General features: G+C 47.9%; 1 protein-coding gene across 1 annotated transcript in view; it reads left to right on the top strand.

Annotated features, from left to right (window-relative positions):
- RNF220 (ring finger protein 220) overlaps positions 1 to 8,286 on the top strand; it is a gene marked incomplete at its 5' end in the record, with an annotated part of 71,103 nt that extends 62,817 nt beyond the window's left edge. Inside the window, 1 exon segment of the mRNA XM_077450745.1 lies at positions 7,452 to 8,286. Within this exon segment, the coding sequence (XP_077306871.1) occupies positions 7,452 to 7,523 (72 nt within the window).
- Positions 8,287 to 27,603: the final 19,317 nt, after the last annotated feature.

Below are 27,603 nucleotides of genomic sequence, written 5' to 3'. Positions count from 1 at the left end.
ACCTGAAATGGGACCAAACAAGAGGAGAGCGGTTGTGTTCTATTGGAAAGCCGCTACCCATCAGAAAATGCAACCTTAATGACGTTCCGGCATTGGCCATCTTGGTACACCCCACACTTGTCCCCAGTAAGCCTACAGTCTGAAGTCGCCAAGTGGACTTCTTTTTACACCCACTGGAGTCTTGCATTTCGCATATATTTTTACCAGTAAACTGAGCTTTATATAGTGTATCCGCCTTTGTCCTGGCCAGTGGGGTATGCTGGGATTTGTAGTTCCTCATGCAGCCCTCCAGTGTATCCGCCTTTGTCCTGGCTAGTGGGGTATGCTGGGGTTTGTAGTTCCTCATACAGCCCTTCTCCAGTGTGTCCGCCTTTGCCCTGGCTAGTGGGGTATGCTGGGGTTTGTAGTTCCTCATACAGCTCTCCAGTGTGTCTGCCTTTGTCCTGGCCAGTGGGGAGTGCTGGGGTTTGTAGTTCCTCACACAGCCCTCCAGTGTATCCGCCTTTGTCCTGGCTAGTGGGGTATGCTGGGGTTTGTAGTTCCTCATACAGCCCTCCAGTGTATCCGCCTTTGTCCTGGCTAGTGGGGTATGCTGGGATTTGTAGTTTCTCATACAGCCCTTCTCCAGTGTGTCCACCTTTGTCCTGGTTAGTGGGGTATGCTGGGGTTTGTAGTTCCTCATACAGCCCTCCAATGTTGTCCGCCTTTGCCCTGGCTAGTGGGGTATGCTGGGGTTTGTAGTTCCTCATACAGCCCTCCTCCAGTGTGTCCGCCTTTGTCCTGGCTAGTGGGGTATGCTGGGGTTTGTAGTTCCTCATACAGCCCTCCAGTGTGTCTGCCTTTGTCCTGGCTAGTGGGGTATGCTGGGGTTTGTAGTTCCTCATACAGCTCTCCAGTGTGTCCACCTTTGTCCTGGCTAGTGGGGTATGCTGGGGTTTGTAGTTCCTCATACAGCCCTCCTCCAGTGTGTCCGCCTTTGTCCTGGCTAGTGGGGTATGCTGGGGTTTGTAGTTCCTCATACAGCCCTCCAGTGTATCCGCCTTTGTCCTGGCTAGTGGGGTATGCTGGGGTTTGTAGTTCCTCATACAGCCCTCCAGTCAGCAATACCCAATACTCTCTCCTTTTACACAATGCCTCATCGGCAGTTCTGGCAGGCGATTCCGCATTTGCACCAGCGTTACATCTGGCTGTATTGTGGCGCGGAGAGCGCGCGTTCCCAGCCGGCGGATTAGAAACATATACACACATTAAGGATCTTGGCACTTGTGCTGGGAAACAATTAATAAGCATCCTCTCATGTGTTCCAGGAGCCCCCCACCCCCGCCCCTCAGCCCTCAATTTATTAAACCAGTCCTCGCTGCCTGAAATAGCCGGCTACTAATGTAACCATTAAAATGTAGCCCGAAGATGCCAATAAAAGCCTTGGAACGCCTCGCTGCTTTTGTGTCTTGATCAAAGTCGATGTGTGTAATCTCGTTAAGTCTGCCCTTTACCTCTGCCAACAACCCCCCTGCCACCCTCTCTCCGGCCCCCCATCTTTCTGGACCTTTAAATATTACCTACCTTTCTGTATACCTCCCCTTCCTGACCGATGTGCGTTTTTTGTCAGGTCCTCATCGATTCAATTAAAAAATAAAGCTTACCTGTCCAATGAACGATGAAGCTGGGGGGGGGGGGGGTCCATCGATTATACCGACAAATTCTGTAATATGTAACAGTCTCATCTGTGAGCGCTCAAATCTGCTACAACATACTTCTTTTTATTTTTTTACTTTGCAATAAGCAATTTGGGGTTTTAATAGGCTTGAAGGGGAGGCGTGGAGCAGCTTGCAGGAGGAAACCATTTTATATGCAAGAGGATGAAAGACGCCAATATCTCGCCCATCTTATAAAACTAGTTTAGCAGGGCAGGTGCGCTATTATGGGGTAACGATAGAGCTCGGCGACGGAGCTGGCGTCATCCAAACTGGGGGGGTTGGGGGGGGGGGGCAGGTGGTGGGAGAGGCTGAATTAAAAGGCTGGGGGTTCTGCTGGAACAGGTGGGAATTTCGAGGGATCTTCAAAGGTGGGCTTTTTTTTTTTCTTTATTTGGAAGAGGTTCTAGGAGGGCAGATTGCGAACTATTAAAGTTTATGTGAAATAGAAAGCAGAAAAACGTTCCAACATTAACCAATTGCCGCCCGCCCACAGCGCATTTACTGCGGGCAGCACGGGCAGGCTGAATCAAGTACATGTATGCCATCCAGCTCCCCCACGGGGTGGACACAGCAAATTGCAGCTCCCGGTACCCGGCTGTTTTGAGTGGCCCAGGGATCATGTGATCACTATATGGTGACTATGCGACCTCAGGATCACTAGGCCAACAAAGCTGTTATGATTGCATGTCATCATAGTTTTTCCTATAGAGTGATGCTTTGATTGTCCCACAGCTATTACATGGTACTTGGGCCAAAATGTTAAAAACAAATTGAATAAAAAAATATTTACTTTGGTTTTTATTTGTAAACATATCAGTCAGTGTCCCTGGTCACCATTACACCATATTGTGACTCTATATTGTACTGGTGACAGTATGTAAAAAAAAAAAAAGTGTTTCATTTCTTCACCTTCAAAAAAATGACTTCAAAACACTCGCCATGCCACTTACTAAATACCTTGGACTGTCTACTTTCTAAAAAGGGGGTCATTTGGAGGGGGTATTTGTACTGGGCCTGGCGTTTTTGGGGCCTCAAGAAATATGATCAGCCGCCGGCACATCAGGATTAATTGATTTTCAGATATACAGCGCATCCGGAAAATATTCACAGCGCTTCACTTTTGCCACATGTTATGTTACAACCTTATTCCAAAATGGATTACATTCATTATTTTCCTCAAAATTCTACAAACAATCCCCCATAATGACATTGTGTAAAAAGAATATATATATATATATATATATATATATATATATACACACCTATGTGCACGGGGAGGAGCCTCTGATACTTGTGTGCACGGGGAGGAGCCTATGATACTTGTGTGCACGGGGAGGAGCCTCTGATACTTGTGTGCACGGGGAGGAGCCTCTGATACTTGTGTGCACGGGGAGGAGCCTATGATACTTGTGTGCACAGGGAGGAGCCTCTGATACTTGTGTGCACAGGGAGGAGCCTCTGATACTTGTGTACATAAGTATCGGAGGCTCCTCCCGTAGCCCGCAAGTACTCGGAGGCTCCTCCCGTTGCCCGCCAGTACTCGGAGGCTCCTCCCGTTGCCCGCCAGTACTCGGAGGCTCCTCCCGTTGCCCGCCAGTACTGCGTCCTTTGCCATGACACTCCGAATTGAGCTCAGGTCCATCCTGTGTCCACTGATCATCCTTGAGATGTTTCTACAACCTGATTGGAGGTCACCTGTGGTAAATTCAGGTGATTGGACATGATTTGGAAAGGCACACACCTGTCTATAGAAGGTCCCACAGGTAACAGTGCATGTCAGAGCACAAACCAAGCTATGAAGTCCAAGGAATTGTCTGTAGACCTATGAGATTGTATGGAGGCACAGATCGGGGGAGGGGTACAGAAACATTTCTGCAGCATTGAAGGCCCCAATGAGCACAGTGGCCTCCATCATCTGCAGATGGAAGAAGTTTGGAACCACCAGGACTCTTCCTAGAGCGGCCGCCTGGCCAAACTGAGTGATCGGGGGAGGAGGGCCTTAGGAAGGTGACCAAGAACCCGATGGTCACTCTGACAGCTCCAGCGTTTCTCTGTGGAGAGAGGAGAACCTTCCAGAAGAACAACCATCTCTGCAGTCCTCCACCAATCAGGCCTGTATGGTAGAGGGGCCAGACGGAAGCCACTCCTCAGTAAAAGGCACATGACAGACCACCTAGAGTTTGCCAAAAGGCACCTGAAGGACTCTGACCATCAGAAACAAAATTCTCTGGTCTGATGAATGAACTCTTTGGCCTGAATGGCAAGCGCCATGTCTGGAGGAAACCCAGGCACCGCTCATCACCTGACCAATACCCTACAGTGAAGCATGGTGGTGGCAGCATCATGCTGTGGGGATGTTTTTCAGTGGCAGGAACTGGGAGACTAGTCAGGATTGAGGGAAAGATGAATGCAGCAATGCACAGAGACATCCTTGATGAAAACCGGCTCCAGAGCTCTCTGGACCTCAGACTGGGGTGAAGGTTCATCTTCCAACAGGACAACAACCCTCAGCACCCAGCCAAGATAACAAAGGAGTGTCTACGGGACAACTCTGTGAATGTCCTTGAGTGGCCCAGACTTGAGTCCGATTGAACATCTCTGGAGAGATCTGAAGATGGCTGAGCACCGACCTTCCCCATCCAACCTGATGGAGCTTGAGAGGTCTTGCAAAGAATGGGAGAAACTGCCCAGAAATAGGAGTGCCGAGCTTGTAGCCTCATACTCCTCATACATCATACTCATCATACATCATACATCATACTCACCATACATCATACTCAACAAGACTGGAGGCTGTAATTGGTGCCAAAGGAGCTTCACCAAAGTATTGAGGAAAGGCTGTGATACGTCTGTACATGGGAGGAGCCTGCGATACGCCTGGACATGGGAGGAGCCTGTGATACGTCTGGACATGGGAGGAGCCTGCGATACGTCTGTACATGGGAGGAGCCTGCGATACGTCTACATGGGAGGAGCCTGCGATACGTCTACATGGGAGGAGCCTGCGATACGTCTACATGGGAGGAGCCTGCGATACGTCTACATGGGAGGAGCCTGCGATACGTCTGTACATGGGAGGAGCCTGCGATACGTCTGTACATGGGAGGAGCCTGCGATACGTCTGTACATGGGAGGAGCCTGCGATACGTCTGTACATGGGAGGAGCCTGCGATAAGTCTGCACATGGGAGGAGCCTGCGATACGTCTGCACATGGGAGGAGCCTGCGATACGTCTGCACATGGGAGGAGCCTGCGATACGTCTGCACATGGGAGGAGCCTGCGATACGTCTGCACATGGGAGGAGCCTGCGATACGTCTGCACATGGGAGGAGCCTGCGATACGTCTGCACATGGGAGGAGCCTGCGATACGTCTGCACATGGGAGGAGCCTGCGATACGTCTGCACATGGGAGGAGCCTGCGATACGTCTGTACATGGGAGGAGCCTGTGATACTTGTGTAAATGGGGGACTTCTTTCACGTTGTCATTATAGGGAATTGTTTGTAGAATTTTTGAGGAAAATTATGAATTTAACCCATTTTTGAATAAGGCTGTAACGTAACAAAATGTGGAATAAGTGAAGCGCTGTGAATACTTTTTGGATGCTATAGCTTTCCTACACACTAAATACACTAAATACACTGATACACTAAATACACCGATTTGCGATATTGTCACCAAAGAAATGTAGCAGAATACAGTTTGGCCTAAATGTATGAAGAAAGATTATTTGTAAAAATTTATGTTTTTTGACATTTTCTGTCCTTTTTTAGTTTTATTTAGCAAGATTAAATACAACCAAAAGAAAGTAGGGCAGGGGGTCGTATCAGGCAAGCTGGCTACAGGCACACCGTGAGTGGGCACAGTGTCCTGTAAGAGCATTAGGAGCTAAGCTGATCCAAAGTGACCATGCCAACAGGGATCTGCTTACATGCCTAGTGTGGTCAGAAAGCTAAAGAAGGAGAAGATGAAGTGCGGAATCACCGGGTATTTTCCGCCAGTTATGACAGAGAAATATGTATGAGAGTTTTTAGGGACAGAGGGATAACAGAATTTCACTATTGTGCTTTTTTTTTTCTCCCCCCCCACCCCCCTCTTGCCTATTATGCAGGGTTGTTCTCGCTCCACAAATTCACCTGCCCAGCGAATTCAGCATTGTCCTGCTGTGATCCGCTTCCACAGCCCAAGTCCGACACCGCCATCTTCTTCTCTGACACCATCGAGAGCCGGCGGTCTCTTCCACATTCAGCAGCCGGTCCTGATGACACGCCTTCAGGTCCGCCCATTGTGTCCCTGCTCCAATGACCTTTACATACAGGAGCCTATGGGGGGGGGGGGGGGGGGGGGCAGGTCATCCTTGCCTAAGTAGGAATAGTGGGGGGAGGGGGGGGTGGTTTGGCCAGACAAAAAAAAAAAAATATATTGTGGCTAGAGGTGTAGGGAGCTAAAGTAGATCTGGGGGGGTGAAGGGGCATTTTTTACCCCCTTTATGACCAGGCCTTTTTTTTTTGCCATTTAGCACTGCACTACTTTAACTGACAATTGTGCGGTCATGCAACACGGTACCCAAATGAGATCTATACAATTATCACTACTAAGTTTTGTGTTTTTTTTTTTTTTTTTTGTTTTTTTTTTTGCTATATAAACAAAAAAAAGACGGAACATAACAGAAAAAATATTTCTACTTTCCGTTATAAAACATATCCAATAAAATCACATTTTCTTTATAAATTTAGGCCAAAACATATTCAGCTACATTTCTTTGGTGAAAATAACCCAAATCCGTGTATTATTTAGTCTGTAGGAAAGTTATAGGGTCCACAAACCATGGAATATATATTTAAAAATCAATCGATCCTGATGTATTGATGGCCAGTCTCGTTTTCTTGAGGCCCTAAAATGTCAGGACAACCAATACCCCCTAAATGACCCCTTTTTGGAAAGTACAACAGTCCAAGGTATTTAGTAGGAGGCCATGGTGTGTTTGTTTGTTTTTTGTTTGTTTTATTAATTTTTTATATTTTTTTTTTTGGCACTTTTTTTGTGTCGAACTAAGAAATTTAAATGACATTTGGGATTTTATTTTTTTACTTTTTTTTTTTTTATTTTTTTTTTTTTTTTCGCTACTATTTTTTATTTACTTTTACTTTTTTTTTTTTTTTTTTTTTTTACATCCTGTCATCAGTATAGTTGGTGACACTGTTCTACTCTGGGGGGGGGGACGTCTGAGCTGATGAGTTTTTTTTTTTTTTTTTTATTGCTGTTACAGTGATGATCATGAGTTCAATGTTTTGAACTGTTATGATTGGGTTTCATACATAGGAGCTGTGATTTACTATTGTGATGCTCTGATTAGCCCACAGCTATCACAGGGTACAGGGCACTGTGATTGGCCCACAGCTATCACATGGTACCTGTGTTCACATTGTGATCATGTGATGCCCCGGCCACACATAGGGGCCCGGTACCAGGAGCTGCAATCCGTTATGTCTGGAGGACATAGCAGTCACCCATGTGCCGGGTGGTGTACAGGTACGTCCCCTGGCCTGTAGCCGCAGTACTCAAGTGGTTAATGGCTAAAGGTGTGACCCGTGTACCGGGATGTATTTGGCTTGTAGGAGGCGATACATAACAAGAATTCTACACTGTAGGTATTGAGTTCAGGACCCCGGTGCTGTAGGGCCGCTGTGCTTGCCATTGTACGATAGAAGTGCCTTTTGTCTAACGGGCGTCTTTTCTTGTCCATGTTTCAGGGAGCGAAGAAGCTGTGTCCGCAGTGTAACACCATCACATCACCTGGGGATTTGAGACGCGTCTACTTGTGAAAGCCGTGTGAAGATGGACTGACACCGCTCCGGCCTCCCCCCCCCCCCCCCCCCACACACCGCTAGTCCCCACCTCCCATCCCCCCACCCCCACACCTTGTTTGTCCTCACACCTTCTCCTTTCCGGAGGCTGAGGCCCAAAATGTGACAGAGGGACATTCGGAAGCTCAAAGACACTTTAATAGACTTTATTATGGAGTAAAAATAAATTATAAGAGGAAGAAAACGGACATTTCCCGACAGACTGAACTCTTGTGGCTTCCACGTCCTCACTTCCTTCCATTAGCACTAACGGGGGAGGAACCGCAGACCCCGCCCACCGCGCCGCTCTCCACCTTTTCTCTTCTCCCTGTTCCTGCTGCTGATTTTAACCCCCTTAACAGCGAATTATAGGCGGAGCCGAGGACTCGCTATCCAGACAGGTTTTTGTTTACACCTCCTCCTTCCCCACGAGCTCGCCCCCCCCCCCCACGGATTCCACCCCCCCCCCCCCCCTTCTGTCCTGCGTGTGACCGCAGACTCGCCGGAAGCAGCGATGGGACCTTGTACAGACCCCTCCCCCTTGATCGTCCGCATTTTTTTTATGAACTTCATGGTTTTTGTTTTCTTTTTTTTTTTCCCCCATTTTGTGCCGTTTTGTGATATATTTTTTTAACTGTAAATTAAGCAGGGAAAAGAAGAAAAAGGAGAAATGCGAAGCACATGTAATATAAGTTATATGTTTACAATGTTGTGTATAAATGAATAGCCTCAAAAATGTTAATGAATAGCTTCCTTTTATGGGTGGGGCAGTGGTGTTTTATTTTGTTGTTTTTTTATTTTGTTGTTTTTTTTTTTTATTTTGTTGTTTTTTTTTTTTATTTTGTTGTTTTTTTTATTTTGTTGTTTTTTTTATTTTATTTAGTTTTTTTTATTTTATTTTGTTTTTCTTTTTTTTTCGGGTTTTTATTTTGTTTTTCCAGGGAAGGTTCTAAAAAGTTAAATGTCATTTTATTTTTGGGATTTTTGTTACTTTTTTGGGGGTTGGGCATATACCTTGTAAAGGTGAAATTCTTCCACTGCCAATGCCCCGTACACACATTCCGATTATCGGACCACAAAAGTCGCTTTTGGACAGATCGTTCGATAATTTGATCGTTAGTACGCAGCTTTTGACAGCCGATCACGACAGTCCGTCCAACCAAATCCGAAGGGACAAACAGGAAAACTTTGGTCGGTTGACAGGCCATCGCACGGCACTCGTGTCGTGCGTACAGTATGCGTTCCGATAAGTCGCTCGACAAACACCACGCATGATCGGAAACACGAAAATAAACCAGAAGGACACACGGGTCACACGTATTTTTTTTTGTGTAATCAGTATTTATTGCAATATAACAGAAACATGAAATACAAGACAAGTCCAACATCACATTTAAGTGCAATACTTATCGGCCTCAGAAAAGCCGCTCTAGGGTCAGTTTAACAGTATGTAAGTTGAACAGAGAAACGTACATAGAGAGGTCATAGAGTCGTAAAGAGTGGAAGAATATCGTGGGTATACATATAGTAGGTGGGCTGGTGAAACCATATAGTTGCAAGGGCAAAAAGAAAAAAATTACCCCAATAGGCCCCGGGACTACTCTGGTATAAAAGTTACCTGAAGAATGGACACCTTCCCGTCACTAGGGTAGAGAGGGGGGGGGGGGCCCCTAACAGCCGCCAGCTAGCCACCCTCCACCGCCAGCGTATCCCGGGAGTCCGGTGTCACCACAGAGGGTCGGCCGAAACGCCTCCCTCTGCCAATCTCGGAAATTCTCGCCTGGCAGCCCCAGGGCTAAAGTAGGGATCCCAGCCCACCATCTACCAGCTCCAGTAGCTCAGGCTTCACGACATTCAGACCAGGGAAAGGTTGAGATGTAAGAAAAGAGGGAGAGGAGGAGAGAAAAGGACAGTATAGGGTAGGAAAGAAGTACAACTGCGTCTGCAGCGGATAGGGGGGGAGGGGTATATTAGGAGAGGCACGAAGAAGGGAAGGGGGGCAAGAGGAAAAGGACAGGTAGAGTAGGTCAATTTACCTGAGTATGAGTTCCAAATGTCTGCTTTGTCCGCACCGGGCACACCATTCTCGAATGTTAAGTGTCATAGGAAGCAGTCCCTCGCTAAGAGCCTCCAGGGGGAAATCCAGTCCCCCCCCGGGCTCCACCCAGTCTGAGAGTTTTAAGGGTAGGGTCTGCCAACTCCAGCAGAGCCACGTCTAGACTGGAGGGTACGTGGTTAGGGTCCGACGCATATGCCGACCAGGGTCTCCAGACATCATGAAATCGGTCTTCAAGGCCTTTACATGTGGCCACCCAATTCTCCGCCTCTTTCACCGCGTGCACTCCCCTGCACCACTCTTCTCGAGTGGGGATTCCAGGCCTTTTCCAGTATATCGGAATCAGGCGTCTGGCTGCATCCAGCAAATGTGCCAGCACAGTATTCTTATAAACACTGAGCGGGACCGGGGGTACCTGCAGAAGGAAGTGCAGCGGCGAGAGAGGGACATCTATCCCATTCACTGCCTTTACTTGGCCCTGTATGTCTTCCCAGAAGGGTCGAATTAGGGGGCACTCCCACCATATGTGAACTAGGGTCCCTCGTTGCCCACATCCCCTCCAACAGAACTCCGATGCGGAGGGGTAAATACAAGCTAAGTCCGCTGGCACCCGGTACCAACGTGCCAATAGTTTAAAATTGGTCTCCTGGACCTTGGAGTCTCTAGAGGACGAATGGGTTACGGGAATAAAGGTGTGATAACTGCGTCTCTGTAAACGTCGTCCCCATGTCAGTCTCCCATCGTCTAATATAGGCAGGGGTGGCCTGGGGGCCGGCCGAGTCCAACAGCCGGTATAACTCAGAAACCAGGTGCGGAGTCGGCTCCTCCACAAGAAAAATGCGCTCAAATGGGGTAAGGGACGGGGGATCCCTAATAGTATGACCATGTGCCTGGAAAAAGTGGTGCAGTTGTCGGTATCTCCAGAAGTTCATTCGTGAGCCGCAACTACCTACGGGCAGGGCTTCATACGGCATAAGACCACCATCCCTCAAGAGTTTCCCGCAACTAGCGTTCCCATCGTCAACCCAATTCTCAAAGAAAGCCATCTGTTCTCCCGGGGGTAACCATAAGAAGCCACCCAGTGGGGCCAACGGGGACATAGGGGGAGCTAGCTTAACGGTTGGGTTGAGCCTGTCCCAAACTGAAAACACATGGGTCGTCAAGGGGGAGGTCGTCTCCGCCAGGCCCCTATATTCCCGGGGCAGCCAGGGCGCGTAAGATAAGTTCCTACCCGCCAGACATTTCTCCAGAGGGACCCAGAGCTTAGTTCGAGAATGGAAATGCCAATCCAGAAGCCTGATAATACTGTCTAATGTCCGGGACACCCAGGCCACCCCTCCTCTTCGAACGACGCAGCACCCGTAACGCTATTCTAGGTTTACGGTCGTTCCAAATAAAGCGAGACATCATACTACTTAAAGAGGAAGTAAACCCTGATGGGTTTACTTCCTCTTTTTTTCCCTGCAAAGGTAAAGCATAATGGACTACTATGCATCGCATAGTAGCTCATTATGTGTCACTTACTTGACACAGGAGCCAGCGAAGTCGCCGCTGTCCCCTGTAGTCCGCCGCATCCATCTTGCTGGTGGCGTCTCGCAGCTCCGACGAATGACAGCGGCGAAGCCGCGATGACGTCACTCCCGCGCATGCGCACGGGAGTCGCGTCTCGCAGCTCCGCTGCTGCCATTCGGCGAAGCCGCGATGACGTCACTCCCGCGCATGCGCACGGGAGTAGACAAATTAGGCAAATCCATTCTTGGACTTGCCGCATTTAGTGCGCCTGCGCGCCGCTGTCTACGGCGCATGCGCCGTAGACAGCGGTGCCCATTTTCGGGCAAATATCTCCTAAACCATATAGGTTTAGGAGATATTGCTTGGACCTACAGGTAAGCCTTAATCTAGGCTTACCTGTAGGTCAAAGTTGTTTGAAAGGGTTTACTTCCTCTTTAATCTAGGCTTACCTGTAGGTCAAAGTTGTTTGAAAGGGTTTACTTCCTCTTTAAGCGGTCAAAGAAGCACTTGGGCAAGGGGACCGGAAGCATCTGCAAGTAAAAGAGTATACGGGGTAGGACATTCATCTTTATGACGTTCACCCGGCCAAACCATGTAAACGCCGTCCCCGTCCATTGCAAGAGATCTCTCTTGATCGCATCCAGTAAGGGTGGGTAATTAGCTAGGTACAGGGTATCAAAACGGTTCGTTAAGTGCACTCCCAAGTATCGCAGGGACGACATAGTCCAAACAAAGGGAAAGGCTGCCTTGAGGGATGCTATGAGGTGAGGGGCTAAGTGAACGGGGAGTATTTCTGACTTTGAAAAATTTATCTTAAAATTAGATAACGACCCAAAAAGTTTCAGTTCCCTCATCAGGTTTGGCAGAGAGCAGGGGGTCCGTAAGGTGAAACAGCACATCATCAGCATAGGCCGAGAGTTTGTGTTCTGTATTACCAACTTGGAGGCCCTTAATATCAGGGCTAGCCCTCACCGTGCGGAGAAATGGCTCCAGCACCAGGGCAAACAAGAGGGGCGAAAGAGGACACCCCTGCCTCGTGCTGTTTCTAATGGGGAACCGGGCCGACAAAGTCCCATTCACCTTGACCTGAGCACAAGGCGTGGAATATAGGGCCGCGATCGTAGTCAACATCCACGGGCCTAATTGTATAGAGTGAAGCACCTCTGTCAGGTAGGACCAGTCTATGCGGTCAAAGGCCTTTTCAGCGTCAGTGGACAGAACAATATACGGTTGCGGGACTGGGCGGGAGCGGGCCCAGTGAATAAGATGGACCGCTCGAAGGGAGTTATCCCTGGCTTCCCTCCCGGCAACAAAGCCCGTCTGGTCAGGGTGGACAAGGTCAGGAATAAGGAGCTTCATTCTATTTGCAAAAATTTTCGTCAGAATCTTTATGTCCAAATTAAGAAGGGAAATAGGGCGGTAGCTCTGGGGGACGGTGGGGTCCTTGCCCTCCTTCGGTATCACAGTAATGTGAGCTAGAAGGGCTTCCGGGGGGATGGCACCACCCCCAGCTATTGCATTAAAGTAGGCGCACATGGGAGCCTGTAGCTGGGGCAGGAAAGTTTTGTAGTAAACCTTAGTGAATCCGTCCGGACCAGGACTCTTACCATTAGGCAAGGACTCCACCGTGGCCCCAAGCTCCTCCACAGTAATTGGGAGCTCCAGAGCAGCGGATTGTTCTTCGGTAAGTTTCGGCAGATCAGCCGCCGCCAAGTAGGCACGGGTCGCCTTGAGTCTATCCACTCGGGTTGCGGGGGAGATAATAGAGTCTAAATTATATAGTGTTGTGTAATACTCACGGAACCCGGCCGCTATTTTAGAGGATTGGACAACCGGAACCCCCGCAGAGTCGTGCAATTTGTGAATATAGGTCTGAGCGTGGCGTTTACGGAGGGCACGGGCCAGCATCCGTCCGCACTTATTCCCGTGTTCATAATATTTATGGGCCAAAAAGCGAAATTGTTTGCGGGCTTGGCGGTCTAATAACCGCAGAAATAATTCCCGTAGCTCCGTCAAAGTCGACAAAGCCTCCGGACTCCCATTAGTCTTATGATCGAGTTCAGCTTTCTGAAGGGCAGTATATACCCGCGTAAAATCAGCCCGACGTTCTTTTTTCAGCCTAGACCCCTGAGAGATTAATGCCCCTCTAACCACCGCCTTATGGGCTTCCCATACCACCCCCTCACCCATCTCGGCCGGCGGATTTTCCTTGAAGTAGTTAGTCAGTGTATCCGTGACCTCCTTCACCGCTACCCCATCATCCAGTAAATTATCATTGAGCCGCCATGTCCAGGTCCTCTGCAGGCCCATGGGCAGGGCAAAAACAACCGTCACTGGGGCATGGTCTGAGATAGAAATTACGTCGATAGACGCGGACTGAAGGAGTTCCAGGATATTGCGGTCAACGTAGATGTGGTCAATACGTGTGTACACATCATGCACCTTTGAATAATAACTGTAGTCCCTATCAGGCGGGTGCAGTGTCCGCCAACCGTCCGATAGGAGATGGGATTGCAGAGTCTTGCGGTAATGTTTAAGGAATTTGTAGGAATGGGAGGGTCTCGCATGGGATGTGTCCAGCTGGGGGTCGGGGCTTACGTTAAAGTCGCCTCTTACAATTAAAAAGCCTTCCCTAAAATCCGCTAGGCGGTCTAATGTACGGTCAATAAAAGTGAGCTGGTCGGCGTTAGGGGCATAAAGCGTCGCGAACGTGTAGAGTTGTCCAGCTATAGTGCCCTTCAAAAAAACATACCTGCCCTGGGGGTCTACCTTGTGATCAGAGGGTTGGAAGGGGCAGGACTTATGTATGCCAATAGCTGTACCTCTCGATTTAGCTAGGGGGGAGTTGCTCAGGAACCACTGGTTAAAAAGATGGGTAGGTAGTCTAGGGGACGACTGATGCGTAAAGTGAGTCTCCTGAAGGAAAATCACCTGCGACTTCAGCCGCTTCAATTCCCCCCAGAGCTTACTACGCTTATGAGGGGAGCATAGGCCCCTAACATTGTAAGTGCTTACCTGCAGTGTAGCCATCCAAAAAGTCCAGGCAGGGACATGCTCGAAAATTGGTGGTGCGCCCGGTGCAGAGTGGCAGAGATGACCTAAAGAGGGAAGAGTCAGAAAAAGGAGAGCAGTCAAGAGAAGAGAGAGAAAGAGAAAGGGGGAGAAAAAACATACGCGTGAGAGATATATAAGGCACATCTGATAAAACATAGCGGCCAGGGCCGGTTAGAGGTAGAAAAAAACTAAAAGTTATGGCGAGGTCCCCACCCCACCCAGGAGGGGGGTGGGGCCCAGGCCACAACTTCAGATCCCAACCAGGATCTAAGCCCGTAAAAAAGAAAAAAAAAAGGAAAAAACGGGCATCCTACTGGGGGTACGTGGAATCCCATAACAAAGAGGGAAGTGGGTCCCCATCCCCGTCCACCGCATCCCCGTCCACCGCATCTAACTTGGTGCGAGAAAGGAGGGGGAAAATAATGAAGGCAGCAATGACTAACGTTTAGCAGGTTCCCCACGGCAGAACAAAAATAATGCCATTAAAAAGAAAAAAAATTAACTACAAATGCGAACCGAAAACCCGAACCAGCACAGGGTGCCGTGGGGAATTCCAGGTAAGGCAAGTCGAGTCAACCCAGAGTTCCTCAGATCACAGGAGCGCGTCCTTGGGAGAAAGATTCGGTACCCTCAGGGACCCAGGGCAGCAGAGTCCATGGAAGGATCCATGGATTGTCTCCTATGGCGCCGTCTGCGGTTCTGACTTCTAGCGGGCAGCCACGGTTGCGGTGTCGGCAATCTAAAAGCCGCAAAGTCCGAAGGGTTCCTCCAGTCCGGGAAGTTAACCTGCTCCAGCTCCAAGGAAGCCAAAAAGTGTGGGAGGTCATCTTTAGTGCGGAGAGTCACGGTCTTACCGTCCCTGGTAACTTGGAGGGCAAAGGGAAACCCCCACCGGTATGGCAGTCCAGCCTCCTGAATAGCCAGCAGGAGGGGGCGCAGGGCCCTGCGTTGCATAAGAGTGCGCCTTGAAATGTCCTGGTAAAAAGCCAGATGTGCACCATCAAAATCAAAATAGGGTTTCCCTCTCATTTTCTGCATTATGCGATCCTTAAGCGTATACTTATGTAGCTTACAGATAATGTCTCTGGGATTATTCACATCTTGAGAGGGGGGTTCCAAGGCCCTATGTGCACGGTCAATTTCCACAGTAGCTGTAGCAGGTTGGCCCAGGATCTCCTTAAAAACGCCTTCCAGGGTGGGAATAATGTCCCTAGCTCCTGTGGCCTCAGGGAGGCCCCGGATCCTAATGTTAGCTCTGCGACTGCGGTTCTCGGTGTCGTCTAACTGGCAAAGCAGGGCCTCAATCTGACGGCCTTGCGCATCACATTGGTCCTGCAGCATAGTTATAACAGGGAGGGCCTCTTCAAACCTCTGCTCCAGGGACTCCATCCTGCCCCCCAGGTGTACTGTGTCTGCCTTAAGCTGTGCAATGTCCTCTTTAAACGCCTTCTCCACTCTATCAGCAAAGCGCTCCAGGTCAGCCTTGGTGGGGAGGGACAGGATATGGCGCCTGATATCTGCATCAGCCAGGGGGTCCGGTTCGTCAGGGGCTTCCGTCAGCAATCCAGGGGACCCTGGGGAGGTCGGGGGGGCCGAATCACTCACCGACTGCGGGGAAGGTATCGGCGATGCATCCCTCCGGTGCGACTTTGCGGCCGTGGATGGCGCGGCCTTGCCAGCTTTCAGGGCCTTGCCGGCCGGCGCCATTTTGGAGGCCTCCTGGCCCTTCTCCTCCTGCCCCGGGAAGAAATTATCTAGCTGCGCTTGCCTCGAGCGGTCCACCCGCGGGTGCTGGGATGACGCCCGGCTCTTGTGGGACATCGCTGTGTGAGGATGGGGACGGATTCACCCTACTTACGCTGTTATCATGCGGCGGTGAGACGGAGCTGAGGAGACACACGTCTTCACTCCTCCATGGTCAGGCCACGCCCCGGGTCACACGTATTTGACATAATTTAAAATGCGTAGCTACGCACAACGGAAGATTTTTCCAGAATTGTACGACAAAAATCTTACACACATTTTGCACTGTTGTATCCGATCTTAGTCGTATGTAACAAAATGAACGATCTGTCTTACGAAAATCGGAATGTGTGTACGGGGCATAACTGTTTTCTACAGCGGGCCACACAGCAAGTACCGAAGGGGGTGCATGTGGCCCTCAGACTGCTGGTTGGGCACTAGAAGGGTGTAGAAGACTAAATGCCCTTCTCTGAGTGTCACATGGTGTGATATCGCTGCCCAGGATTAACCCCTCGTATGCCGGACAGCGTTCGCCCTCCCGGTGAACAGCTGTGCGCCACTCGCAGCCCAGATCATGGCAGTTGGGTGTGGAATGGCTGCAGGCTCTGCAAGTGTTCGGAGTTGGCTGCCCGTTTCCAACAATTACTGTAATATTTTCCTGCTGCCGCCAGCTCCAGTTTCCAAAAAAAGACCTTTTTTTTTTATTGTTTTGTGGCGCTTTTGGTGTGTGGAAGAGATCCAGGGTCGGAGATCACACACAAAGCGTTTTTACTTTCCTGAACTTGTAAAGTTACTTGTTATGGAGGCCATTACCATAATATCTACTTCCTCCAGGAGAGCCCCACCGCCATTGGGCTTTTAAAAAAAAAAAAAAAAAATTTCCGCTGTGAACCATTTGTATGCGGAATGTTCATAGAGCCCCCAAAACTCTTTGACTCTGTCTGTGAGAGAATATCGACCGATGACGTCACCGTTCTCCTTGTGGCCTCTTCCTCCACACCACCCCCTACCTGAGGAGGTCTGAATCAGGGGCAAAAAAAGAAAGCATACCGGTCCGAGGGTAAAGGTGATGGACTGGCCAAGCATGTCTCCAGACCTAAACCCTATTGATCATCTGTGGGACATCCTCAAACGGAAGGTGGAGGAGGGGAAGGTCTCCAACATCCACCAGCTCTGTGATGTCATCATGGGGGAGGGGAAGAGGACTCCGGTGACAACCTGTGAAGCTCTGGTGACCTCCATGCCCAAGAGGGTTAAGGCAGTGCTGGAAAATAAGGGCGGCCACACAAAATATTCACACTTTGGGCCCAATCTGGACATTTTCACTTAGGGGGTGTACTGACTTTTGTTGCCAGCGGTTTAGACATTAATGGCTGTGTGTTGAGTTATTTTGAGGGGACAGGAAATTTACACTGTTATACAAGCTGTACACTCACTACTTTACATTGTAGACAAGTGTCATTTCTTCAGTGTTGTCACATGAAAAAAGAGAAGAAAAGATTTACACAAATGTGACCGAGGGGTGTACTTACTTTTGTGAGATACTGTATGTAGTAAGGGTGCAGCTCTCTACTAAATAATCTTCATAATGATAATATATTCATAGGCATTCAAAGTGATGTTCTTGAGCTGTTGTGATGCTGGATGGAAGCTGTCACCAACACCCAATCACACTGACTCTTACCCTAAGGAAAAGATATTAAAGGGGTAGGTAACATCTCATGGTGGTCTCAGCAGTCCACAGCTCCCAGAATATCACTTCCTCCTCAACAACATTAGACTTGGCAACAGATAACGGATGCCGATTCACATACGTAAGTCACCAACAGTCCACACGTATGCCAAGGAGCTTCCACCACAATGATAGTCTAAAAAAAGAAAAAAAAAAAAGAATAAAAGAATCTTCATTGCGCAGGCATCCCAGATAAAGATTTATTAAAACCGAAGAGTAAAACGCACATTCTCCTGGTAGAACACGCATGTGGAAAATGACCGGCGTTTCCAACCAACAAGATGGCGGCTGCGTCTCAGCTTGTATTCTCGTCACGTTCCAGCTCCTCCCTGCATGTTTTGTCATCAGATGACGTCGTCATGGGGTGTGGCTTAAATGTACGATATGGCAAATTTATATAGGTTTGGCTTATGCAAAAACGGATATTAGCTGCGTTCCGGATGACCGGAAATACAGCCGCTAGACACTCACATATTATGGTTAATTGTTGCCAACAATATTATGCTAGCTGCTATTTTGTTAGTTTGTTTTTTTTAACCACTTCCCACCCGGCCAATGCATATATACGGCCGGGTGGGAGCCGTCTACTCCTGATAGGACGTTCAGGAACGTCCTTCAGAAGTAGCGGGACCGCGCGTGCGCGTGCCCGCGCAGCGGCGCGATCCTGATGTGCTCGTGTCACCCCGGACACGGCACATCTCAGATCGGCAGGAGGGCTCTGTGATTGGCCCTCCTGATCACATGACGGCCGTGTCCAATCACGGCCGTCATGTGATGTAAACAAACAGCCAGTTGCTAGGCAATCGGCTCTCCTCTCCTCACACGGAAGTCATCGCTGAGGAGAGGAGAGCAGATCGCTGCAGCCGGCTGATGATCAGTGAGTATGAGCTGTTTTTTACAGCTTTTTACTCACTGATCATCAGTCTAGTGTCAACACACAACACACCACACAGTACAAACACAGTCCCTACATATGTCCCCAAAACACACATGTCCCCAAAACATACATGTCCCCAAATAATAAAAACACATGTCCCTAATAATAAAAACATGTCCCCCACATATGTCCCACTAAAATCCCATGTCCCAATGATTATCTGCACACATATGTACGTGATCACCTGCACACATATGTACATGATCATTTGCGTACATATGTCCGTGATCACACAAACCAATTATTATACACTTAACGGAATTTTTTTTACCAAAAACATGTAGCAGAATACATTTTGGCTTAAATTTATGACAAAATTTGATTTTATTGGATTTCTTTTCAAATAGAAAAAAGAAAATATAGTTTTTTTTCCAAATTTCCGCTTTTTTTGCGCTTATATCGCAAAAAATAAAAAACGGAGTCGTGAATAAATACCACCAAAATAAAGCTCTATTTGTGCGAACAAAATGATAACAATTTCATTTGGGTACAGTGTAGCATGACCGCGCAATTGTCACTGAAAGCGCTAGAGCGATGAAAGCTGAAAATTGGGCTGGGAAGGAAGGGGGCGAAAGTGCCCCCCGGTATTGAAGTGGTTAAATAGCTGTCCACATTTAACAGGAAAATGTAGTAAGTACAAAGTCTGACAATCCCAGGAAATATTTATTTGCATTTTTTCAGCTGTATGTGATCTGTGGGATGATTGTGTATGTGGATGTGATCTGGCAACAACGCATTTGCATGGAGCAGCCGTCTCCCAGGCGCAGCAGTGACACGGTGCTATACGGCTGTGGGGAAAAAAGGACGCCAATTTTGTTTGGGAGTCACGTCGCCACGACCGCGCAATTGTCAGTCAAAGCGTCGCAGTGCCGAATCGCAAAAAGGGGCTTGGTCCTTTGGCTGCAAATTGGTCCGGGGGCTTAAGTGGTTCAGCACAATCCTGCGGGTGTAACCAGTCAGAAGTGGATGTGTTGGCCAGGGTCCAGATCAATAAAGTTGGCCGTGTTGAATTTTAGTGTTGGAGGTTTCATTTTGCCTGGACTGGCTTGTTGGATGGAGGATGAGCCCCTCTCATTTTGTAAGTCTGGCAAAGACCTCCAATAAGTACCATATCACCAACTACCAATCCTGTGCTGAGCTGTCCACAGATCTTCCGCCTGAAATGTTCGGGGGGTGTTACAGCCGCTCACTGACCACAAAAAAACTCAGATTCTTATTTACAGCTTTGCCTCTGAGGGTTCTTGGAAAGCAGATCCATTAGATCCACGTCACCCTGACAGCCAACACTGAGCTCTCTGTATAGCAGTTGTGGGATCCACTTTAGTCTTCAGTCAGGAATACTTGGACCTTCTTCCTTTACTTGTATTCATAAATCCGGCCCCTACCTGTAACCATAACTCCACCCCCCTACCCCTACCTGTAACCATAACTCCACCCCCCTACCCCTACCTGTAACCATAACTCCACCCCCTACCCCTACCTGTAACCATAACTCCACCCCCCTACCCCTACCTGTAACCATAACTCCACCCCCTACCCCTACCTGTAACCATAACTCCACCCCCCTACCCCTACCTGTAACCATAACTCCACCCCCCTACCCCTACCTGTAACCATAACTCCACCCCCCTACCTGTAACCATAACTCCACCCCCTACCTGTAACCATAACTCCACCCCCCTACCTGTAACCATAATTCTGACCCCCTACCTGTAACCATAACTCCACCCCCCTACCCCTACCTGTAACCATAACTCCACCCCCCTACCTGTAACCATAACTCCAACCCCCTACCTGTAACCATAACTCTGACCCTCTACCCCTACTTGTAACCATAATTCCAACCCCCTACCCCTACCTGTAACCATAATTCCAACCCCCTACCCCTACCTGTAACCATAATTCTGACCCCCTACCTGTAACCATTCCTCCAACCCCCTACCCCTACCTGTAACCATAACTGTGACCCTCTACCTGTAGCTATAACTTCAACCCTCTACCCCTACTTGTAACCATACCTCCAACCCTCTACCCCTACCTGTAACCATACCTCCGACACCTACCCCTACCTGTAACCATAACTTCAACCCTCTACCCCTACCTGTAACCATAATTCCAACCCCTACCCCTACCTATAACCATAACTCCACCCCCCTACCCCTACCTGTAACCATAACTCCACCCCCCTACCCCTACCTGTAACCATAACTCCACCCCCCTACCTGTAACCATAACTCCAACCCCCTACCTGTAACCATAACTCTGACCCTCTACCCCTACTTGTAACCATAATTCCAACCCCCTACCCCTACCTGTAACCATAATTCCAACCCCCTACCCCTACCTGTAACCATAATTCTGACCCCCTACCTGTAACCATTCCTCCAACCCCCTACCCCTACCTGTAACCATAACTGTGACCCTCTACCTGTAGCTATAACTTCAACCCTCTACCCCTACTTGTAACCATACCTCCAACCCTCTACCCCTACCTGTAACCATACCTCCGACACCTACCCCTACCTGTAACCATAACTTCAACCCTCTACCCCTACCTGTAACCATAATTCCAACCCCTACCCCTACCTATAACCATAACTCCAACCCCCTACCCCTACTTGTAGCCATAACTCCAACCCCCTACCTGTAACCATACCTCTGACCCTCTACCCCTACCTGTAACCATAACTCCAACCCCCTACCTGTAACCATAACTCCGACTCTCTACCTGTAACCATAACTCCGACACTCTACCTGTAACCATAACTCCAACCCCCTACCTGTACCTGTAACCATAACCCTACCTGTAACCATAACTCCAACCCCCTACCTGTAACCATAACTCCGACTCTCTACCTGTAACCATAACTCCAACCCCCTACCTGTACCTGTAACCATAACCCTACCTGTAACCATAACTCCAACCCCCTACCTGTAACCATAACCCTACCTGTAACCATAACTCCTACCCCTACCTGTAACCATAACTGCGACCCTCTACCTTTAACCATAACTCCAACCCCCTACCTGTAACTATACCCCCGACCCTCTACCCCTACCTGTAACCATAACTCCAATCCCCTACCTGTAACCATAACTCCAGCCCTCTACCCCTACCTGTAACCATAACTCCAATCCCCTACCTGTAACCATAACTCCAGCCCTTTACCCCTACCTGTAACCATAACTCCAACCCCCTACCTGTAACCATAACTCCAGCCCTCTACCCCTACCTGTAACCATAACTCCAACCCCCTACCTGTAACCATAACTCCGACCCTCTACCTGTAACCATAACTTCAAACCCCTACCCCTATTTGTAACCATACCTCCGACCCTCTACCCCTACCTGTAACCATAACTCTGACCCCCTACCTGTAACCATACCTCCAACCACCTACCCCTACCTGTAAGCATAACTCCAACCCCCTACCTGTACCTGTAACCATAACTCCAATCCCCTACCTGTAATCATAACCCTACCTGTAACCATAACTCCAGCCCTCTACCCCTACCTGTAAGCATAACTCCAACCCCCTACCTGTACCTGTAACCATAACTCCTACCCCTACCTGTAACCATAACTGCGACCCCCCTACCTGTAACCATAACTCCAACCCCCTACCTGTAACTATACCTCCGACCCTCTACCCCTACCTGTAACCATAACTCCAATCCCCTACCTGTAATCATAACCCTACCTGTAACCATAACTCCAACCCCCTACTTGTAGCCATACCTCTGAACCTCTACCCCTACCTGTAACCACAACTCCAACCCCCTACCCCTACCTGTAACCATAACCCTACTTGTAACCATAACTCTGACCCACTACCCCTACCTGTAACCATACCTCCGACCTTCTACCCCTACCTGTAACCATAACTCCAACCTCCTACCCATACCTGGAACCATAACTCCAACTCCCTACCCCTACCTGGAACCATAACCCTACTTGTAACCATAACTCCAATCCTCTACCTCACCTGTAACCATAACTCTGACCCTCTCTACTCCAACCAGTAACCATAACTCTAACCCTTTACCCCCATCTCTACCCCTGGAACCATAACTCAAACCTGCTACCCTTCTAACCCTGTAACCATATCTACCCCTATTCATAACCATAACTCCAATTCACTGCCTTCACCTTTAACCCTGTAACTATAAATCTAACCCACTAAACCGAACTTGAATCTTCTACTCCTGTAACCATATATAACTCCGAACCCTCTACCTCTAACCATAACTCCAACCCTCTACCCTTGTCTCTAATCTTAACCGTAATTCCAACCCTCTGCACTTGTAACTGTAACCCCAGCCCTCTACTGTTGTAACCATAACTCCAACCCCCTACCCTTAATTTTAGCCAACTAAACTGAACACTAACCCTCTACCCCTGTAACCATAACTAACCCTTTTTTCTGCTCTTTTTCTTTGAAGGACATAGTTCAGAACAGGAAGTGAGGGGAAATCGGAAGCAGTGGGGGCGGAGTCTTATTACCGTATCTGCCCATGTGGGAGAATTCCTTTCACTTCCTTTCCAGGTCAACAAGAAATGAGGTGGGGGGGGGGGGGGTACCTGTGTAGCATTGATGGGCTATGCAAACCTGACAATAATAGTTTTGGTTGGAGTTGGGCTTTAGCTTTTTCTACTTGAGGGATAGAAGTAGAAGAGGTCTGTAAGCAGCGACACTCCTGGGGGATGTTTTCCCCTCTATCCCCGTCGGTAGGCTCACCCATCCCGGTGTTGCCGTCGCAGCCGTATATCTCTCGGCGTTCCTGTAGAAACATTTTTTGTGTTTCTGCAGATATATTAATATAAGGCAATGGAACTCTTCACTTCCAGATTTACCCTCCTCCGTCTCCTGAGCTCTTTTGTCATTTCCAAGAGATCTTGTATTGATTACCTTTGTGTGGAGCCCCCCCCCCCCCCCCCACCCCCCTTTACTCATCCCCATCCTGAATGCTGGAGCACAGCTGAGCTTCAGGCTGGAGGCACTCCGCAGGGCGCCGGAGCGTGACAGCCAATTTACATTGACCCTTTCCCCACCAGGGAACCATCTGTAGTTCGGAGCCCCCCCCCGCCGTCCCCGCGGAGGGGAACTGGTTAAGGATGTGAAATTGATTCTATTAGCTATGTATTGGAGATGCGGGGAAATGAATTAGTGGGTTAACGCGTTGACCTGCAGCTTGACATGAGTTAGTGACCCGGATCCATGGCAGCTGTCATCCGAGGTTATGGCAGGTCCCCCGCTGCCGCGCTGACACCTCGCGCCTCTCCGACACCTCGCGCCTCTCCGACACCTCGCGCCTCTCCGACACCTTCGCGCCTCGCCAACCCAAATTGCAATATTTACAAACAGTGAGGCCGGAGTCATTAACCAAAAAGAAAAAAAAAAAAATTGTATATGGCGGCCTGGTGGTGGGAGGAGCTTAGAATTGGCGGTAATGTATTATTATATCTGCTGGACTGAGACATCTGAACTACCAATTGTATTCCTCGATCTTCTCTGCTTAGCCTAATGGTGGCCAATTGCCGCTTTGATAGATCATCAATTATTATTATTTTATTTTTTTCGTCCGATCGATCCCTTCAAATAGGGATAATCAATCTATAGTCAACAACCTATTTGATCAATAGGTGACATGAAGGAGCGGATTTTAATCAACGGTTAAAGATACAATCGTAAACTTGTCGATCGCGTCTCTCTCTCTCTTTCCACCATGTTATCTCATCTGATAAATCTGAGGATGTCCGTCAACAAAGTATCTCCGTCCTGCCGATCAATGGAACACCATCGATCATTTTCTGCCCCGGCTGATCAACTCCATTTGATTGAATCCAATCGAAATCCAGTCTATAGCCGGGCCATACACGGGTCGAATCGGGAACGACTTTTCTTTTGAAAATCATAATTAAAGTGTAAGTAAACCCCCCCCCCCCCCCCCGATTTGGGAACGACTTTTCTTTTGAAAATCATAACTAAAGTGTAAGTAAACCCCCCCCCCCCCCCCCGATTTTTGAACGACTTTTCTTTTGAAAATCATAATTAAAGTGTAAGTAAACCCCCCCCCCATATTTGAACGACTTTTCTTTTTTTTGAAAATCATAATTAAAGTGTAAGTAACCCCCCCCCCCCCCCGATTTTTGAACGACTTTTCTTTTGAAAGTCATAATTAAAGTGTAAGTAAACCCCCCCCCCCCCCCCGATTTGGGAACGACTTTTCTTTTGAAAATCATAATTAAAGTGTAAGTAAACCCCCCCCCCCCCGATTTTTGAACGACTTTTCTTTTGAAAATCATAATTAAAGTGTAAGTAAACCCCCCCCCCCCCCCCCGATTTTTGAACGACTTTTCTTTTGAAAATCATAACTAAAGTGTAAGTAACCCCCCCCCCCCCCCCCCCCGATTTTTGAACGACTTTTCTTTTGAAAATCATAATTAAAGTGTAAGTAAACCCCCCCCCCATATTTGAACGACTTTTCTTTTTTTTGAAAATCATAATTAAAGTGTAAGTAACAACCCCCCCCCCCCCCCCCCGATTTTTGAACGACTTTTCTTTTGAAAGTCATAATTAAAGTGTAAGTAAACCCCCCCCCCCCCCCGATTTGGGAACGACTTTTCTTTTGAAAATCATAATTAAAGTGTAAGTAAACCCCCCCTCCCCCCCGATTTGGGAACGACTTTTCTTTTGAAAATCATAATTAAAGTGTAAGTAAACCCCCCCCCCCCCGATTTTTGAACGACTTTTCTTTTGAAAATCATAACTAAAGTGTAAGTAACCCCCCCCCCCCCCCCGATTTTTGAACGACTTTTCTTTTGAAAATCATAATTAAAGTGTAAGTAAACCCCCCCCCCCATATTTGAACGACTTTTCTTTTTTTTGAAAATCATAATTAAAGTGTAAGTAACAACCCCCCCCCCCCCCCCCCCGATTTTTGAACGACTTTTCTTTTGAAAGTCATAATTAAAGTGTAAGTAAACCCCCCCCCCCCCCCGATTTGGGAACGACTTTTCTTTTGAAAATCATAATTAAAGTGTAAGTAAACCCCCCCTCCCCCCCGATTTGGGAACGACTTTTCTTTTGAAAATCATAATTAAAGTGTAAGTAAACCCCCCCCCCCCCCCCCCCGATTTTTGAACGACTTTTCTTTTGAAAATCATAATTAAAGTGTAAGTAAACCCCCCCCCCCCCGATTTTTGAACGACTTTTCTTTTGAAAATCATAACTAAAGTGTAAGTAAACCCCCCCCCCCCCCCCGATTTTTGAACGACTTTTCTTTTGAAAATCATAATTAAAGTGTAAGTAAACCCCCCCCCCATATTTGAACGACTTTTCTTTTGAAAATCATAATTAAAGTGTAAGTAACCCCCCCCCCCCCCGATTTTTGAACGACTTTTCTTTTGAAAGTCATAATTAAAGTGTAAGTAAACCCCCCCCCCCCCGATTTGGGAACGACTTTTCTTTTGAAAATCATAATTAAAGTGTAAGTAAACCCCCCCCCCCCCCCGATTTGGGAACGACTTTTCTTTTGAAAATCATAATTAAAGTGTAAGTAAACCCCCCCCCCCCCCCCCGATTTTTGAACGACTTTTCTTTTGAAAATCATAATTAAAGTGTAAGTAAACCCCCCCCCCCCGATTTTTGAACGACTTTTCTTTTGAAAATCATAACTAAAGTGTAAGTAAACCCCCCCCCCCCCCCCGATTTTTGAACGACTTTTCTTTTGAAAATCATAATTAAAGTGTAAGTAAACCCCCCCCCCCATATTTGAACGACTTTTCTTTTGAAAATCATAATTAAAGTGTAAGTAACCCCCCCCCCCCCCCCCCGATTTTTGAACGACTTTTCTTTTGAAAGTCATAATTAAAGTGTAAGTAAACCCCCCCCCCCCCGATTTGGGAACGACTTTTCTTTTGAAAATCATAATTAAAGTGTAAGTAAACCCCCCCCCCCCCCGATTTGGGAACGACTTTTCTTTTGAAAATCATAATTAAAGTGTAAGTAACCCATCCCCCCCCCCCCCGATTTTTGAACGACTTTTCTTTTGAAAATCATAATTAAAGTGTAAGTAAACCCCCCCCCCATATTTGAACGACTTTTCTTTTGAAAATCATAATTAAAGTGTAAGTAACCCCCCCCCCCCCCCCGATTTTTGAACGACTTTTCTTTTGAAAATCATAATTAAAGTGTAAGTAAACCCCCCCTCCCCCCCGATTTGGGAACGACTTTTCTTTTGAAAATCATAATTAAAGTGTAAGTAAACCCCCCCCCCCCCCGATTTGGGAACGACTTTTCTTTTGAAAATCATAATTAAAGTGTAAGTAACCCATCCCCCCCCCCCCCCCCGATTTTTGAACGACTTTTCTTTTGAAAATCATAATTAAAGTGTAAGTAAACCCCCCCCCCCCCCGATTTGGGAACGACTTTTCTTTTGAAAATCATAATTAAAGTGTAAGTAAACCCCCCCTCCCCCCCGATTTGGGAACGACTTTTCTTTTGAAAATCATAATTAAAGTGTAAGTAACCCATCCCCCCCCCCCCCCCCGATTTTTGAACGACTTTTCTTTTGAAAATCATAATTAAAGTGTAAGTAAACCCCCCCCCCCCCGATTTGGGAACGACTTTTCTCTTGAAAATCATAATTAAAGTGTAAGTAAACCCCCCCTCCCCCCCGATTTGGGAACGACTTTTCTTTTGAAAATCATAATTAAAGTGTAAGTAACCCATCCCCCCCCCCCCCCGATTTTTGAACGACTTTTCTTTTGAAAATCATAATTAAAGTGTAAGTAAACCCCCCCCCCCCCGATTTGGGAACGACTTTTCTCTTGAAAATCATAATTAAAGTGTAAGTAAACCCCCCCCCCCCCCCGATTTGGGAACGACTTTTCTTTTGAAAATCATAATTAAAGTGTAAGTAAACCCCCCTCCCCCGATTTGGGAACGACTTTTCTTTTGAAAGTCATAATTAAAGTGTAAGTAAACCCCCCCTCCCCCTCTAATTTTCAGCCATCTTTGGC

This window comes from Lithobates pipiens, unplaced genomic scaffold, assembly GCF_037356315.1.
Source record: "Lithobates pipiens isolate NorthernLeopardFrog02 unplaced genomic scaffold, aLitPip1_a1.2 Scaffold_23, whole genome shotgun sequence".
NCBI lineage: Eukaryota > Metazoa > Chordata > Amphibia > Anura > Ranidae > Lithobates > Lithobates pipiens.
The sequence above is the reverse complement of the archived record's forward strand: the minus strand, read 5'-3'. Positions and strand labels throughout refer to the sequence as shown.